The 19,365-nt window shown below is 37.5% G+C and overlaps 1 protein-coding gene across 1 annotated transcript in view; it reads right to left on the bottom strand.

Moving 5' to 3' along the window:
• Positions 1-19,025, bottom strand: part of MRPS9 (mitochondrial ribosomal protein S9) — a 34,180-nt gene extending 15,155 nt beyond the window's left edge. Inside the window, exons 1-5 of the mRNA XM_048326479.1 lie at positions 18,932-19,025; positions 11,950-12,129; positions 3,455-3,517; positions 3,334-3,364; positions 953-1,032 (exon numbers count right to left, since the gene is read on the bottom strand). Coding sequence (XP_048182436.1) covers positions 953-1,032; positions 3,334-3,364; positions 3,455-3,517; positions 11,950-12,129; positions 18,932-19,021 — 444 coding nt within the window. The 5' untranslated portion in view covers positions 19,022-19,025. The remainder of the gene's footprint in view (positions 1-952; positions 1,033-3,333; positions 3,365-3,454; positions 3,518-11,949; positions 12,130-18,931) is intronic.
• Positions 19,026-19,365: the final 340 nt, after the last annotated feature.

Raw genomic sequence — 19,365 nt, 5'->3', positions numbered from 1 at the left:
CCTTTGGGTACACAGAACGCAAATAAATATCAGATCATTCTAATAAAAACACTATACTCAGTAAAGCTGTGCACTGAAATTGTGATCATAAAGTTTGTTTTTCTGACAACTGACTAACCACAAAACTAACTTAAGACTATCTAATGAGGAAACAAAATCTGACGTGAATATCCAATTAAATATTTCTGCATTATTACATTATACATTATTAATGCTTTTGTCTTCTATAAGTACATGTAAGAAACAGGAATGTCTTTCCATAGACTCTTCTAAAGATGAAGATAATGCTTTTGCCACTGATGGTCACAGATACGAAAGGTCTGTTCATAACCCATGTTAAGACTCAGGGTCTAGTGATGTTCTATTAGATACAGCTTTTTTCATAAAGGTAAAAGATGCAGATCCTTTACTCCTGGAACCATATTAATCAGGAAAAGCCTTAAGTTTGCATGAATGGAACCATCTTAGAAAAATCAATTAAGCAGTTTAAATGCAAATTTTCTTCACACTAAATGTCAGCACAAATAACATTTCCTATAGCTTTGCCCTTCACAGAGGAAAAAAACCCTAGTTTTTATTCTACAGTGAACTTTGCTAGAACTAGCCATTTTTGTTGGATGTGCATTCTCCACTACTAATCTTTTGCTACCAACTAGATAGAGCTTACAATAAAGTGTTCAGACTATTCAAAACCAGTCCATGGCCAAACCTGTTAAATGAACCAAAAATTAAAGGGAGAACTATTATGTAGTGTGTTCTCTTAAATGTGACATAAAAATGCTCATAATAATGAATATTGTGTCACAAAAATATACATTGCATTTAACTTCAGTGGTGATATTATGGCCTACTGTGAAGACGTAACTAAACTCAGGAGCTCCTGAGTGGCACCTCTAGAATAACATGCACTTGACTGGGAGCTGACATTATTTATTACAGATAACATACTTACATGCATTAATGAATAATATGACTGCTTGCCAGTATAAAAGAGGAAGTGAAATGGTCGGCCATCTTCTCCCCACTGGATTTCTACGGGAAGGCAAGATTAGACAAGCAAGCAATATACAATCACTAGAAAACAAATCCCTTGTATTTAACTGCAGTTATAAATCTCTTTCATAATACTGATTGTCTTTTTAAATATTAAATTTAAAATTTAAATATTAAATTTAAATATTATATTTAAAGACATTTCACAGGTGTTCAATCTGCCTGGAAATCTTAATGATTTAGACAATATTTTTAAAAGCTTATCACCATCTGCAATTATAATCAAATATTTATCATTATAGTTGTAAATATCATTTTACATGAGGAAATCCCTCATGTACATCTTAAACTTTAAAAGACTGTATAGGTGGTATTATAAATAAAAGCATACTTTTTAGAGCAAAAAGAAGTACAAAGTAAGAGACAACTGAAATCTACATTGAAAAATGAAGGATGAAAGATTAGCAGCTCTGGAAAACAGTGCTACAAAAAAGAAGGTTTTTCTTACCATAATACATTTAAGCTAAACTAGGTATGTGTACAATTGCCTTTTGTGGCAACAACCGTATTCTGAACTTGGGTGATTTTAGAACTTGTTCATGTTATTACATTTGGCATATTTAAATACAAAGACCTACCCTATAGTTTACATAATTAGTTCAGCAAGAAAACAAATGTTCCATATTAATTCAGCACATCCAGTGTATTTTATTCATTACAAAATGTTATTTAAGGACAATAAATTTCAACTTTGGAGAAAAAAAAAAAAGCAAACTTATATAACATGACAAAGATCTCTTCCAAATAAAGAAAAATTACAAAAATAAAAACCTGAGAGCTTTTTACAAATTGAACTGTAGAGAAAGTCCCAGCCATTTTATCCAGTGAAGTTCAACTAAAGCTATCTATAAACTAAAGGCAAATATAAGACTCCAAAAACCTGTCTGATAAGCACTATATATACTGGACTGGAATATCAAGATATAATAGAGCAGAAGTTGAATGTAAAGATGCAAAACTTAGCAGAAGAGAAAGAATACAAGGGACTTTTACCCACATATACTACGAGTGGACTGCGTCATTTTCCATGTATGCAGCTGTGAAAGCATATTTTGTTGAAATTACTGTTCAGGGAACATTCTAAAGTATAAATTTAAGTTTTTGTACTTCAAAGTTATCAAAGACGCAATACATAGACAGGACAAAGCTGCCTTAAGAGATACTTATTGAAAATGTTATTTTTAGATGCAAATACAAAACTACACATTTATATTAATTTGTTCTTACAGTCCTCAGGATATAGCTAGCATTTCAAAGAATTCTTTAGTCCTGAAAGCATATAGAATAGTAGCTTAGTTCTTCCATAAAACAGCCTTTGGATTTTAAAACTGCTTAATGATTAACTCTCTCCTAACCTTTCAGTTTCTACTTTTTTACTTTACAATACAGGGAAGTTAAAAAATAAGGCATGATACCATTTGAAAGATGAAATTCAAGATTTCAGATAGTTTAGACAGCTTTCCAAAAGACAGAAAGTTCCTGAAAAAACAAGTATCATTCATTCCAGCAGCAAGAAAAAGGAAGGAAAATGTCAAGATTTTAATGATAATCAGAAGTGTTCATCTGGGACTTCACAGCTCAGTGAATGTAGAATTTCACACCCATGCTACTAGTTCATACCAAATGCTAGCAAAAAATGGACAACAGGTTTTGACATTATTTTTTAAATGTCCTATGTAAAATTAAATTGCTGATTTTAGTGAACTGACCAACGTACTGGCATATCACTGACAACTGGGACTTGTCTCAGGAGCAAAACCAAAGACAGTATGGACAGACGTACAGAGTTAGGACTTTTCACGTCAAAGAGCTGATTAGGAGAGTTTCTACTCTGCCTATTCTTTCAACAAACTCAAAACTGTAATTTCTAATTGTCTAGAGCAATAAAGTTAAAAAGAAAACTTTTGGTTTAAAATAGTATTAATGAGTATTTTATGGAGGTGACAGACAGCTCTGACAAAAAACTACTGAATTTAACAAAAGGTTTTCCCATTACTTCAAGAGATTCTACACATCATTCCACTTATTGCTTATTTTTAAACAATGAAAAACATTTATCTTAGTCAGTTAATGCAGTTTCTGAGAAGATCAGTGGTATTCCGGAATAGACCAATAATTTTTATCCTAAAACACAAAGTATCAGAATAGACTTTTACTGCTCATGTCTTAGAAGTCATTAGGAACATAGAGAAAAGAGCCAATCCATAAAAATAAGAAATTCTCCATATGTAACAATTCTAATACTTAGAAATAATAAACTAAGTATCTAAGAACACTTACTTCTCTGCTCTGGAAAAACTTCAGTAGGATGCTGTAAATAAATAAACAAATATCAGCAAAAGGAAAAACTTACTCAAAATATCATGCTACAGTTATTCAGAAACGTAACAAGAAATCCTACCTTCATCATAGGTCTGGCTTGTTTGTCGAATAAGCCAGAAGGAAAGAGATAGGCAATAGCTCTCTGAAAACAAGAAAAAAGATCTTGTTACTTTTTTTCCCACAAAAGCATCATCAAAATGTTTCTTACAAACAAAAAATAGCAGAACTTTTGTACAGTAAGCAAGCAAATCAGTAAGAAAATATAACACATATGTGATGTGCTGCAAAGAAAAGCAGACGATTTCCTCTGGCATCCTCAGAAGAAGCAAAAACTCATTCTGAAGGCTGTACTCTGCTGCATCAGAATGAGTGAACTTTCTGCTGCCAGATTTAGTTTTTATAGAATGCATTTATCACAACTTACCAGAACTACTCAAGTGCAAAGACCACCTTTATACACAGTGATTTTCCAGTAAAATTTCAAGTGCTGTGACTTCTAGAGGAAATCACAACACTTACCTATTTATCTTTCTGAAAATATCAGTGCTTGTTAACAGTGCCTACTGACAGACCAAGCATAGAAATTTTATTTAAAGCAACAGGAAAAAGCCAAATTTTAAACATTTGGAATCCCACTTCCTACAATTTCCAGACATAGTTTCCTCAAGTCTAAAAAGCCATGTTTGTTGCGCCAGTAATAGATACTTTACATAGCCTAAATAAGCATTTCACTGATCATTGCATTTGGAAACAACTGTGAATCACTAAAATCTTTGCTGAACTTGAACAAACTGCTCAGAGAAGAAAGACTCAAGTGACAACTTTTTTTTTTTCCCTTGGATACCTAAAGGCTTGCTAAAATACTTTAGAAGAATGCATGACATTCATTACACACTCATTGTTTACCACTGTTTTCACTAAGTACGAGGTACATACTTTACCTTTTCTTAACCAATATTTACCACTATTTATGTGATGTATTAAACAAGCACTATTTGCCTCCAACAAAGTTTGTGTACCAATATTCCACATCATTCTGGCAAAATGCAAGGCAAAGCACCTTACAAAGCTAAACCCTATGACACACATTTCTGTTACACATCATCCTACTCTCCCTCTGCATTTAATAATGCAAAAACATACATTTGTCAGAGCTATTTATTTTCATTTGTTAAAAAAAACCAACAACAACAACAAAACAACAGAAAAAGCTAGCCACCAAAAGCTCCCAGATGTAGGAGTCTGGCAAGAGTAGCCAACTTCAGACAGTGGGTAGTAGAGCTTCAGACAGAAATCTTATGCTTGTACAGTAAAATGGACCAACCAAATAAACCCCTCTGGCAGTGGTCTCATTTATATTTCCATTAGACAGTACAGAAAAGTAGAATTACAATAAAATCTGAGTTTAAAATCTTCTCTCAAGAAGAATGGTTCTTTGTTACTTAGGCTACCTTAGGACTATTACTTGCTGATAATTTTTTCCATAGACTTGGAGCGGTTTGTCAGTGCTTCAACGGATTTAATACGTATGGAGTGTAAAAAGACCTAACCTATTACTTTCATTAATCCCCTACTGGCATTCTGAACAGAAATTTTCAGAATTCTGAAGCAAACAAAAGGCTCAACTTGATTTTATAAAATGGTAATTTTGTTTCTCTTAGTGACTACTGTATTCCCATTTGTTAGTCAATGGGCATTTTATGCATACGCACAGTAGGTGAACACCTATTTATGAACAAATGGGGATTAATTATGATGACAAGAGAGAAATCTGCTGTGAGCCAAATGATGTTAAACCAACACCTTATATAATATATTAAAAGAAATTATTACAGGATCCTGAGACTGACTGTGTGTGTACTTAAGACATAATCCTTATACAAGCATTTCCAGAATCTCAGCCAAAACAGCTACTCTAACTATGGCACCTTAATAAATGCCAAATATAACAATTTAACATTTACAATGAAAAAAGTAGCTGCCATCTGAGACCTTCTACTTCTTCGAAAGTTTATTTTATTGCTAAGGGTATACTCATGCCTTTCACACTACAACACGAACACATCCTGTATTAAGAAATCCTAACATCTAACTCTCAGATCTCCACACAATAACTAACCAAATAAGAATGGTTCATTTTATAGGCTTATCTTTTTGTTGTTACAAAATGGAAAGAAATAGTCTTCCTGACTTCTCTCTTCTTATGGAAATGTAATTAAGGATGAACTATCCTGGAATGCAAGAGACTCCAGTTCAACTTTATACAGAACTTTCTTCTTAATTTTACACAGCTAGGTCCTCAGGCTGTACTTTTTTACCAACTACATAGCAAGTTAGACAGCCTCCTGGGAGCTTCATCTACAGAAGCTGATTTTGTCTATGCAAATGCTTCATTTTTGTAGAAAAGAAATATTTAAAAAAACCCCTGTACTAGCAATATTAAAAGATGGTGGATCAATCTGAGGAATTACATCAGAATTAGTCCCTCCAAAGTGCAGCTGAAGCACATAACCATGAAATTATTTTCTTCAAATCTTTTTAAAATGTCTTCAGATATGGAACACAGGTTTCCTTTCAGGAATCTCCAGGTCTCAGACTAAAATTCCATAGAGAATTAACTGCACATTCTGCATTTTCCTGAACAGTAAAAGCAGGTGAATGTCTCTCTTAAAACTTTATAATCAAGGTGTAAATGCTAGCAGTAAAGTTCCCAAGAAACCTTTTAGTTTTAACTGCAGTTTCCCATTCCAGAAGTGGTTTTCACCTCAAGGGTCCTGGCCCATACCCTTTTTTTGGTGCTTGTTTGGACTTGAACTCCAGATTAAAGAAACTGCTGTGCTGAATATGAAGAACTACTTTCTCCCTGTCATCACGTCAGCTATATAAGATACATGCACTCCACTCTAGACTCCACAGGCTGCTGTTTCACATTCTATTTGTTAAATCACACTGTTGCCATTGTCTTTGGAAACAAACCACAACTTTCTAAAAACGAAACATCCATAATTACTTACAGCAGAATCAGAATTAAAAGTCCTGGTACCTAATAACACAACAGTGTTTCCAAAAATAATTACATAAATTACTTGAAAAAGGTGGAATGGGTACAATCAGCTTCTGCTATGAGTTACTAAAAAAAAATTTAGTCATATCTTTTAAGGATTTGAAACTCTTTGTTTTTAAATTTCACTGTTGATCCACACAGAGATAAAGAAAATACCCAGTAGTCACATCTTTAAAAACAGCAGATCATAATGAACACGTCAGTAATAAGATAGTTTACATCTGACATTTCTTAAACTGCACAGTTGGTAAACTTAACTTTCCTGTACCAAACTAAAAGAAATCCTGTTATATCATCACTTTTTGAGGGACCAGAAGAGTCAATACACTGCCCACAGGACCAAAATGTCTTTCACTTGCAGCTCTAAGTTTGAATTCAAGCCAGTTGGAATAATGAGTACAACCTTCCATCCCTATTAAGAAAAAAAACCCCAAAACCAGAGAAATCAAAAAAAACCTATCTGGCAGTCCTTCAAACATGCAAACCAATTAATTATATAATCTGTCCAGCACTGCATGTGCTATGCTGTGCTCATTCAGAGTACCTGCCACACCCTCAACCTTTCCTCTTCCCTGTGGGTGTTGCACATCCGGACCTCTGATCCTCCTTCCCTTCCTACCATCCCCCTACAAGCAAAGAAGTTTTGTTTGCTCACATGTCAGAGACTAAGTCTGAATCAAACAAATTCAGCTGGGTCAGTAAGAGTTACTTTTGGTTTTATTTCCTAATGTCTAAAGAAACTAAGAATTCAATACTTTAATTCAAATAGAGTTGACAAGAGTCATTTTGGGATAGGAGACTTCAACAGTTCAGGTCTTAAATTGATCTTGCCCAAGTGTCTTTCCACATTTTTATTGAAGCTTGAACACAAAACATTCCACTAATTCCCATTTGCAAAACATGTGCAAAAATAGTTATCTAAGTAACATCCACTGAGGAAAGATATTTTATGGAAAAGGAAAGAAGAAAGGAAAAAAAATTAAAAAAACCCAAACAAACACCACCTCTACCCTTTGCAGCAGCACCCTTTTTGGCAGTGGACTCAAGAATCCAGCTCATTCCTTTTTAAATATATACGAAATTTTAATCATCAAAACACTGAAGTGAGAAGTGACACTTTATGCCATAACATTTTAATGAAACACCTGAGCAAAAGCTGTTTCAGCTTCTACTCCTCAACTTGATCACACGAGAGCCACTTCCCTTCTTAAACTGTGCCTCTTGAATCACATCATTTAGTCACTGTACTTCATCACCTCTCAGACCGAGATGTTTTCTGGAACAGCTGTTTTCCTGCTAACCACACTAGCAGTATTCTTTAACAGTTTTCAGCATCCAAAATCTAGAATACCTGGGGTAAACCCAGGAATGAATGAAATAAAAATGGGGCACAAAATGTTAACTCTGAAATATTTATTTATTTAACAAGACAGAAAAGGTTAAGAACAAAACAAAAACACCAAAAAAGCCCACAAAAAAATCAGTGACACAACTAAGTTCATATTGCAAAACAAACCCATCCTCTAACAACTAACTAGTAAAATTTATTGAAACCACCCCCATCACTGTACATCTAACGCTGAATTCTAGCTTGTACAGAAAGTTTCAAGTTCAAAGTGACATAACATTTTAACTCTATCACTTGAAAAAAAACCAAAACAAGCAGAACAATCCACTGGCATTATATGAAAAACCCCGCCTTCTTTTAATATTACATTATATTTATACTATGTAATCACTTTCAAAATGAAAATTAATGTCCTGTCATGAGCTTGCAGAGCAAAAAAAGCCCCAAAAAATCTGTTGAAAGAAACAGTTGTTATTTCTATCTTCATTTCATTTTTTCAAAATGAGGAACAGTATTAGAAAGGGTAAAAAAAAATGCAGCAGTCATCAGCTCAGATTGACGCAGAAATAAAAAAATACTGATGCAGAGTTTGCTTCCACTGTGAAAAAAAATTAAGAAGAGTTGAAAAAAGCATTCTAGCTTCCACTATTTAAATAAATCCAAAATCCATTATTTCTTGTAAGGACAATGCTGGACAAGACACTCTTCTTGCAGACAACAGGCAGTTCAGAAACACATTTTGTTCTGAATAACATTTGTGACATTTCGCATTTGCCAATATTCACTCATTTCTAACACTCTGTGTTGCTAAAATTTGAACACTATTTAGAAATGAGATGTGCCGAGTCACCTTTAAAAGTAACTGAATACAAGCAGTTTTTCATGAAAGAAGCCTTAATTTTTTGAAAGAAACCTTATGAGGAATTAGGTTTTTCAACATTTAACCTTTTCACAGTTAACAATCTTACTGGTACTTTTCCAACAGTATACATACTAGTAAAGCATGTATTTTATATTCAAATTATTCCATCTGCTTGACAACAATCTATTAGATCATAAGACAGACAAAAAGCAAAAATGAACGCAGACCTTTAGCTTTTGAGTTTTACTAACTCTTACGGGGAAAGAGTGTTCCTTTATGATGAGCTCGTATCTGGGAGAGCGTTTAGCGACTGCATAAAAATGAATTATAAAAATACCGGCATATAAATAGGTCATGAAACTTAAGATGCTCCTCTTGTATTAATCTTACTTAGATTTCTGGGCTTTAAAGTGGAATATCACAGAACTGACAGTGGAAAATTATTGTGGGCTGTTTACTACAACTGCAAGTTAAAAGTTAAATCACAAAATAAAAGGATTACAGACTCAAACGGGGAAAAGCACTAGGTCAGGACTGCAATCTCTATTAATTAGGTATCCCAGCTGGGCAGTGGGTATGCAGCTGTTAACTTGATCAATGACTTACCTAAATGTCATCTCTACTGATTCGCTTATAAATTACCAGCAAGTGAGACTAATGTACAGGTGCTAATTTATTTAAACTGTTCTCTGCAGTTCTACATAGCTTTATAAACTGCATCTGGCACCTAATGTTAGCTGTCAGTTGTACTTAGACATGCCTGTCCTAACGACTCTGTTCATTAGAAATGAGCACAAATTATGAAATATTGTGAAAAATGATACATCAAATGGAATGGGCAAAGCAAATCAATTAGAAAAACTTCATAGCACATATTCACACATAGGAGAATAAAACATCCTAGCTTCAGAGTAAGGTCTATAATACCAATTAAAAAGCAATTGGTGGACTTGTGCAGAGTTATATATCAATTTGCTGGATTTTTTTTTCTCCTCCAGAAATACTGTTGTAATGCACAGCTTAACTTTTCATTCCTAAATAAAAGCATCAGTAAGAGGCAATTCTGGTTCCACAACATCCGAGGATTAGCAAGTAAGTCAACTTATTTTTCCTGTTTTAAAACTTCACAAGGTTTAGCTTTTATGAAACTCTACCTAAACTCCAGTGAAGCACAGAATCCTAGGATGTCTACTTTTGAAATACACCGCAAAGACTGATTAACAGCAGAAGACATGGAGGTATATAAGCACTCATCAGAAAGAATTATTGCTGTTCAAAATGTAAAGCTTGGTAATTCTCCTGCCAGTGCTTAAGGAGCTTTTATATTTTTATAACAGAAATTTAATTATGCATAGCAGACACTATTACACACTCTAATTATTTCCCAACACCTGATGGAATATGAAGAAATCAAACATGTACTGCAGATCCTTGGTATCACCAAACAAAACACTACTCTTTAGGCTCTACTTCTCCATCTTTTCAGAAACAGTCTGCAAAGCAGTCCCATACTTGTCACCTGCACTGCATTTGTAAAAGCTGATTTCCAGAATGAACCTGCTTTTACTAATGGTGGAGTTTAGTTAATGTTGTGCAAATGACCGTAGCGCTATGGATTTATAAAGAAGAAACCACTACGTAAATAGGGTCATTTTGCATTTCTTGCAGTCTTGCTTTCTAGAAGCCTTCACCTTAGGCCCTATCAAGGAAGGAAGGAAGCCAGACTACAGATTAATGCATTCTCCTACCATTAACCTTTCAGGCAAACTGAACCATCAGCATCATCATTGTAATGTATTAACATGGGACATATTCTGGTGGTAGATTGGTGCATGCTTGCTTTACAAGAAAGTAACTCAAAAAAATAAAGATCATTAAAGGTAAGAAAAAAAACCCCTGGAAAATACATGAAAAGGAAATGTTATAGTTTGCAGAGAAATAAAATAGCCAGTGTAAAGAAACAGCCTGGTATTACTGCTGACCTCAATGAACACTTTTACTGTCGACTTTACCTACTTACACTGAGACTGGCAGGGTCTCTGCACTGGCACTTGTCTGTAGAAGGGCAGAGTGATACCCACATCTCTGCATGAAAGTAGATGCAGTATCAGTGCATAGCTTTGTACTCACAAAGCTTGATTTCCTACCTGAACTCAAGCTGCCTTTATGGATTTTATGACCTGATAAAACTCAAGTCTCATTTCAGCCTTTTTCTCAACAGGCCATTACTCTGGATCTCTCTACCTTGCTGCCTGGTTTCAGAACTTAGTTTTGAAGCCTGTCAAACATGTTTGAAATCAGCCTGTATCACAACCTACAGATTATTTCTTGGTGTAAGCACACTGTCAAGACCTCTCCAATGGACACAGCCATGCAGATGGAATTTTGCCACTGAGAGAGGCAACAAACAAATCTTGCTCTGAAAAACACTAGACCACGGACACCTCTTGCTTTGCACTTACCACATCACCTCCTCTAGCCTAAGGGTCCTGCTGGCACACTGGGCTGCCTTGGCTACAGCAGTAGTGTTGCTGTTGTGCAAAGAAAACTTCAGCCATGAGACTTCACCTAAGAGTGAATGTCACCTGATGACATTTCTCCTTCCTACCTCTGATGTACGATAAAATAAGAGAAATGACAGAAGTGAAGGCCAGCTGAGATGTAAAAAAAAAAAGAAAAATCCATGCAACAAAACATTTTTCTGAGTGAAATTGAGCTTATCTTTATATAAGCCTAAATGACAGAGAAAGAGGAGGCCACCCGTCTGCCAGTCATGAGAGGGAATGACAGTAAAACAATATGTTTGTAGATACTGATATGAGCTTAAAATCACATCCACATTAAATTCTCAAGCTAATCCACAGCATTGGTTATAAAATATCCTATAAAATTTAATATCCATTACCAGCAACTACAGCATCACACAAGAAAACCCTAAATATACACAGCAGGTCAAATTGTGAGTAAACATTTTGAAATGCTACATAAACCACTACAGTGCCTCTTACAACCTCAGATCAAGGGGATTATCCATTAGTACTTTTAAAAAGAACCTACTGTGCTTTAGCAAGATATAGCATACAGCTCTATACTGTGATGTCTGACCTCACATGGTAGCAGAGGTACAATCTCTATTCACAGTCACAGTTGCAATGTTTGCAATGCATAGTAGCATTCTTCCTTATTCTGACAGTTTGATTAAAATTCACAGAGAGCTGAGGAGCTCATGCTGAAGTAAAGTGCTTTCAATATCTGAAACTCTACAGTAAATTACTTCTCCAACAGAGCAACTGTACTTACATCAATATCCTCTTGGGTAAAAGTTTCTGGATCTTCTCCCATCATGTTGGCTAAATGTCTCTTTCCTAGGTTGAACTCTTCAATCTGTTTTTTAATAAATGCCTCTGTGTACTTTTCAGGTCCTGAGGCTCCTACATTTTTCCTCTGCACTGCTGTAGTGGCACAGATCAGCCTTAACATCTAACAAAAAAAAAGAAAAAAAAAAAGAAAATAAAGTGAGAAATTTTACACTTCTGGAATAGTGAGCTCTAAATAAAATGAATACATGAATAGTATAGCAAGCTATTCATACCCATAACAAGATTCAACACATTACAGGAGTAAGTCAGGAAAAGCATTATTACTCATTAAACCATTTTCTTCCAATGGTTTAATGTTCATAAACAGATAAACACATTCTAAAAGCTTCACATTTTCACACATTACAATTAATTTAGATTTTTTTGATGGAAAGAAACATAGTATATCCTATATCAGGAACATCCAGCAAAAGCAAAGGACAGCACTGATCAACAGATCCCATCATAAAAGAAAACAAAAATCTATCAGCAAATAAGGTTTTGCCTTCACCTAGAAGGTATCCCACAACAAAGTATGGTAAGAATATGCAGGGCAGCTACCAAGTGGCTTTTCAGAAGCCACTGACCAAATACTGCTAAAGGCTCTGGAAAGGCTATGAAGTGCTCCTTCCTTGTTTGTGTGCCAAAATGGTTCTTAAGCTACTTCACTGTCTCAAGTTGACCAAGCAGAAAACTAATAGCGTAGTCCAGCAGCAAATACTACTGAGCACTGTACCAGCTCAGGTCATAACTCAGGGGGCAGTTACCTTCCAGTCTTTGTGGCACACAGGTTTGGTCTTACTTCCATCAAGACAGACAGTTTTTAAGATGACTAATTTCAGTGATGCTCTCTGCCAGACAACAGGAGCTTCACTGACAGAGCTGCAATGTCTCAGTTCTGGCCTAGTGCCAATATTATGCACTATTTTGGCTCTCCAACATTAGTATTAAAGTTCTCTGCAGCTTAATTATTCTACAGACTGAATGAGAACTGATTATTTGTGTGGTCTTCTGTGGGTGGGGGGAGGAAGGGAATCACAAGAAAAAGCGATGTGAGACAGAAAAGCAAAGACAGAAAAAGAATCACTTCTGATTGAGAAAAATGCCAAGTTTTGTTCATCACATAGTACTCTGAAAGACTTCACCCCCATCCCTTCAACATGCCACGGCTAGGCTTTGTGAGCAGACAGCGCAGCTTCACAAGGCAGACAGTGCCCATCTCATAGTCCACCCCTGCCAGCATTCTTTCCTCCACTCCCTTTACTCGCCCTATGCCAGCTCTGGCACAGAACAACTCTGCAAGCCAACTCAGCTCCCTACATGTGGGAGAACACTAACTTCTGCTTCATCTCAACAAGTGGGCAATTCTCAGCCAAGCTGGTACGTCTGAGCAGTTCAGAGATCACTTTGAGAATTGCCAAAGCTGGAACAAGAAGGTGGCTGAAACACACAAATGGGAGGAATAAAGTAGAGGGGGAGTCCTTTCTTTACCTTCATTTCCTTGAGCAAATTATTAAATTGTCCTGCTGCTCTGGGAGCTGCAGCCTCAGTCTACCTTTAGCAAAACACTAAAAACCAAACACATGCAGCAATGTGAACTAGTTCTGCTCCTGATTACAAGGAACAGAACAAAGGCAGTATTTGAAATTATTCAATATTCTCCAAGTCATGAGAATTGTCTTCTTCCAAGCACAATTTAGACATGGTGAACATTTTGACAGATTTCACCCTTCTGAGTTCAGCTAATATAAAAAAAATAAAACACTTGCTACCTTCCTGTAAGTTACACAAATACAACATTAATCTCAAAACCCAGTTATAACTACAACAATATAAACACGTCTCATCAAAACAAGATTACATAAATGTATTTACAAGGCAAACACAAAAGCAGATCATACTTGTACCTTCTGTTAGTAACGTCAGTTAGCTTACAAGAACTTCTCCTGTGAAAAGAAGCTTTTGGTGTCCTGCATTACATGATAAAGTCCTACTTCAACAGGAAACGAAACACAGCTTTTCCTTGTACTTTCATACAGCCCAGTTGGTATTTTGGACATCTGGCCGTCCAGGATGGACTGATACAACTCATTAGATTTGTTGCACATATGTAAAGCTATTCATGACCAATTTACCCATCCATACCTATGTCAGTCTTCAATATACAAAACGTAACAACTCCACTTGAAATTTCAACTTGAAATAAAGACTACAATATGCTGCATTAAACCTCTGTATAGCCCATGCCTGGGCTGCAAAATAGGTCCTATGAATTCAACCAGGCTTGCTATAGAAGGTAAAGTAATCTTTGAATAAGATCACATGAGTCAGAAAGGACTAACCCTCTATGCTTTTACCTGACAGACAAATATTTGCCCCTCAGGGTATGATCCTCAGGAAAGTAACATATACCTCTGCTAGAAGATTTAAAAACATGTCAAAGGTAGAATTTGGTGATGAAGAGCCTGTTGCTGCTTCGTTTTCTCCACAGCTTATATGTATTGCATGCAGTGCTAATCCTGGTTTGTCTCTTCCTCTTTTAATATTCATGTTTCCCGTGAGGAAACACTGACATACACAGAATTAAAAGAAAAATAATCAAAAATTTAAATGCACACATTTTCCACAGGCAAGGCACTGGTGATTTCCTTATAAAGCAATGAGGTAAGCAAAGGTATCTCCACATATTCCCCATTCTCTCCTAGTCACTCCTCAGGACAGAATTCAATTCATCTTCTGTCTAACCTGTCTTAATAGTAACTAATTATTTGTAATTCCTGTTAATGAAAATATGACTCCTTATTACTTGGCCCAAAATAGCTTTCTCTCTGGTATGCTTTAAACAGAATACTTTAAAAAAGATTCCTTTCATCTTATTCCTGTCAATTTCTATTGTAATTTTCTCATTTTTGTCCTTCTTCCCTCAAGCTATTCATATTCTTCCCTAGTTTCAATTCGTCACTAATCAAAAGTCCCTGGACACACAAACTATTCATAATTAGAAAACAGCCTCTTATGCAAATTAATACCTACTGTATTGGGTACCTCTTCTGGGATAAGTGCACTATTTCATGGGTGGCACAGGCAGAAACTGCAAAGCACAGCTAAATGCTTCTGGCGTTTCAGTCAAACAAGAAAGCATGCTCCTCTACTTTGTAGAGGAAACCACAGAGGTTTGCATTCACTTCTCACATATTTCATAAAGCATCACTGAAGACAGCAGCCTCACAATTTTTTTAATAATAGTAACGCTTATTAACATTATTAAAAATGCTCATGTAATAATATGCTCTTCCACCAGAACTTGGGAGAAGGGAAAGCCTTTACTTCTGGACACAACTCATTGTGATTAACCCTTCCTTCCCAACTCCTTTCTGAGCAACCTAGAATTAAAACTGGCAAATCCTGATTTTACAGGGAGACCATAAACTTACAGAAAATCAGCTTATGTTAAATTTGCCTTAGAAAAAAAATTAGCATTTTCAGACAACTTCAACTTCTCTGGCCTATTTTCTTTCAAGAAGAGAAGTAACTAGGACTGTCTGTTTATTCATCCCGTTCATTTTGCTTCACTGGAGTTACATAGATACAAACCAAATCAACTAAGAGAGAAGTCAAGTTTCCCATACTTTTGGAATGGGAGGAAAGGTGGATTGGAGTCAGGAGATTTAAATTCAAGCCCAAAAGTTGTCCGTTCTACAACAAAACACCCAAATGACATAGCACACACACTGTTGCACCATTTTCATGATTCTTCCATGCTCTTATCTGGCAGACTTCAACCACCTCCTTTTCAAAAACCACGCAGTGCACAAACAAATTTGTACTAAGAAGTTATTTCTGGGATAGGACTTCACTAAGAGATGTGGAACTGGGGCTGTATAACCACATCAGAACGCAGGACTTAAGCTGCCCAGTGTCCAATATTCCAGCTACTGGCACAGCTGCTGCTACTGAACCCAGTAGACATGCAAGACAGTCCTCTGTTCACTTGTTGCACAAAAACCCCCATTTTTTACACAGCAATTATACAGAATATAGATGCTCACAGCCATCCCAGTTTCTAAAGAACTGCTTTTTGCTCAATAAGTGAGTTTTGGATTTCTAGTGTGCTGTTTCACAAAAATGTGTTTTAACGGATTTACTTAAAACACCACTGATATAATTTCAGATTTCACTTGGCCTACAGACTAGTTATGTGAACCAGTATCAGACTTATGTCTCAGAAGCATTTTGCAAAACACATCAGAATGTATGACAAGATGTCAGCACATATGCATAAGTGATTTGATGTTATTTTTTATACCTGATTTCACGAAGTATTTAATCAGAAGAAAATTTTTTTTCAAAATTAAGTCCCTTGGCAGGCAACTATAGAACTGTATCTCACCTGCTCAGAAAACCTACTTTCTGTGCGTGTTTGACCAACCCTACATATAAAGTTTTGCTTACAGTGGGGAAATAAAAGATAGCTCTATATGTATCGATACATGGCAAAAGTCAGATGTGTGTAACAGGGAACAGAATTCAGATCTGGTTGTTTTTAGGCCCAAGTTTTCAAGTACTAACAGGCTTTTCAATTGCAGCTTAGTTAACAACTGCAAAAAAGGCTTCTCTTACATTTCAAGTATGTAGTTCTGAAAGACTGTCACCAAAGTACCATCATCTCTTTCTGATATCGGTACATATAACAACCACTGTGATTTAGATAAAGTACTCAACCCAATCAAATTAAATAGGAACTCTGAACTCTTCTGCTGAGAACATCTATTCAATCACATCAGAGTGAATGATGGATAGTACCTAAGAGAAATCCTTTTTTCTTTATAAATAGCACTAAATCTCTGCCATTTGCTTATTGGAAGAACAGGAAACTATACCTGTTGCTCAGTCACTGCTAAGGGAACTGAATTACAAAGTTCCTCTCCCATTTTGTCTCTCAGTGCAACAAACTTTAAAGTTAAGAAATTAAACTTCTTCCTCCACTAAGACAGACAAGAAGTAATGAACTAATCTACTGCAAGGGGTTTTTAGGACAAGCATAATAAAATAATTTCCAAACAGTCAGGACAGGTAAGCGCTTGATGTAAGAAATTGTTATGGCAGGTCAGAACATGGATACATCAAGTTATACCCTGTTCTCAAACACAGCCTGTATCAGAGGCACAAGGACAGGACAAACAGGTAGTGATAATTTTCCCAGGACACTTGCCCGGTTTCCAGCTATCCACAGTTCAGACATGCTGGTATCTTGTTTTTAATGGTCCTCAGGGGAATTTTCTTCCAAGTTTCTCAACTTGCTTTTTGTATTCACATAAATGCTTACCATCCTGAACATTCTCACCTCATTCTCAGTTGCACAAGTTAACTACAGCTAATGGAAAGAAGAGTCTATTAGGTTTCTGGGCCTTGTCTCCCATTAGTTCTCTTCATATCCTTTGGTTCACAGACAGCTAGACAATTTGTATATAGCTACAGGATTAGGTACTGATCCCATCTCTGGGGGTGAGAGGAATAGACAAATGATCCCTCAAGGCCCCTTCCAGTCCTACCTTCCTCTGTGACTCCTCCTTTGAGAACATTCCATCATTTACAATACAAATCATTTTCAGCTAAAACTCAAGCATGTGCCTGGCCAGGAAAACCAAGTTACTGTCATAAACATACCTTTGACACAAGATAGCCAAAGTAACACAAACTATTCCAACTGAGAATAAAATCAAGTATTAGAATATTTTCAGCCTTTTTCTCTTTGTCATTCCTTGCGCACCGTAAGACCATGTATTCCTGACTGCTGCATAAAGAGCTACCCACATGGGCACCAGGTCTTTATCCCTAATGGGTAAAGATAATCTAGATGTAAACAATATAAATAGCTCAAATTGCTCCTTCCGGTATTACATTTCATTTCCTTACTGCATCTTTCTTCTGTTACCCCATGGTTTGGTTTAGTTCAGTCACCAACAGTTCTTCAAACCTTATTATCCTAAATTACTTTGTAACTTGAAAGTGTTACCAGCAGGCCTTTTTATCCACTTGCTGGTCACTGATTAAATATCTGTACAGGTGTATCAAATATCACAGCACAAACAATACTGACAGCAGCTAAGCTCCTTAATTAAACGGCAATCAGCTGAACACCCCTACCTCTCAAAATGAAATTATTCTGTTTAATCAGAAGTTACCTTACTTGTGGTGCACATTTCTCTCTCCACTGTAGGTATTCAGAAACTTGCCCAGAGAAACCCAGTCTAGTGGGATGTGCCCCTGGCCATGGCAGGGGGGTTGGAACTAAATGATCTTTAAGGTCCTTTCCAACCCAAATCTTTCTGTGATTCTATGATTCATGATCTACTCACCTGCTGACCAAATACTATTCACAGAATCACAGCATTGTCAGGGTTGGAAGAGACCTCTGGAGATCATCCAGTCCAACCCCCCTGCCAAGGCACTGTCACCTAGAGCAGGTTGCACAGGAACGCGTCCAGCTGGGTTTGGAAGGTCTCCAGGGAAGGAAACTCCAGGCCCTGCCAGCAGCAACGTAAAGAAGTTCTTCCTCATGTTGAGGTGGAACTTCTTGAGTTTTATCATTCAGAATTATCAACCTGAAAACTGCCATATTTTGCGCGGGCTTTGCCCTATATACCGCTCTGTCAATTCTCGGCTTAACCAGGCTTCTTCTGCTTCACATCAAGGGAAACAAACGCAGCTCACGAAAGAGGCGACTTGAACGCGACTCCAGCCGCCGACACTCCCCACGCAGGGCTGCCTCAGTCCCGCCGGCCCAGGAGCAGGGTGAGCACCACACCGGGGCCTGCCAGGCAATGTCGCCCCTTGGGGACACCCGGCAGGGCCATTCCCGGCAGGGCCATTCCCGGCGGGACGCGAACCCCCGACCCCACCACCGCCCGCCTGGCTCTCACCTGCGCGCGCGGCCCCGCACCCCACCGGCGGCACAGCCGCCCCACGCGCCCCACGGCCGCCGCCATGACCGCGGCGCTCCGCCCTCCCATTGGCGGGCGGGGCGGGGGGCGGGGCCAGGGCAGCGCCTGCGCGCTGCTCCGCCGGCTCAGCCCGTGGCCGCGGGCCGGGGTCGGTGGCGGTTCGCGCTCAGCGGAGCCTCGGCGTTCCTGAAATCCAGCCGTGTCGGGAAAGTGGTGGGTTATACCTGGACTTACGGCCACAGTGGCCGCCAGGTCAGCAGGAGACCCCCGGGCTGGCCTCCTGCCTCCGAAGGAGCGCGCTGAAAGCAGGACTCCTTGTTTGAGTACGCAGCGCTGGGACTTGCAGCGTCTGCTGCAGCAGCACTGCTCTGGAGATTTGTAGCAAAAAGCAGGTTTCACCTTAGCACTGGGTT

Source organism: Corvus hawaiiensis, chromosome 2 (genome assembly GCF_020740725.1).
Source record: "Corvus hawaiiensis isolate bCorHaw1 chromosome 2, bCorHaw1.pri.cur, whole genome shotgun sequence".
NCBI classification, from domain to species: Eukaryota; Metazoa; Chordata; class Aves; order Passeriformes; family Corvidae; genus Corvus; species Corvus hawaiiensis.
This window is presented reverse-complemented; position numbering and strand designations above follow the sequence as displayed.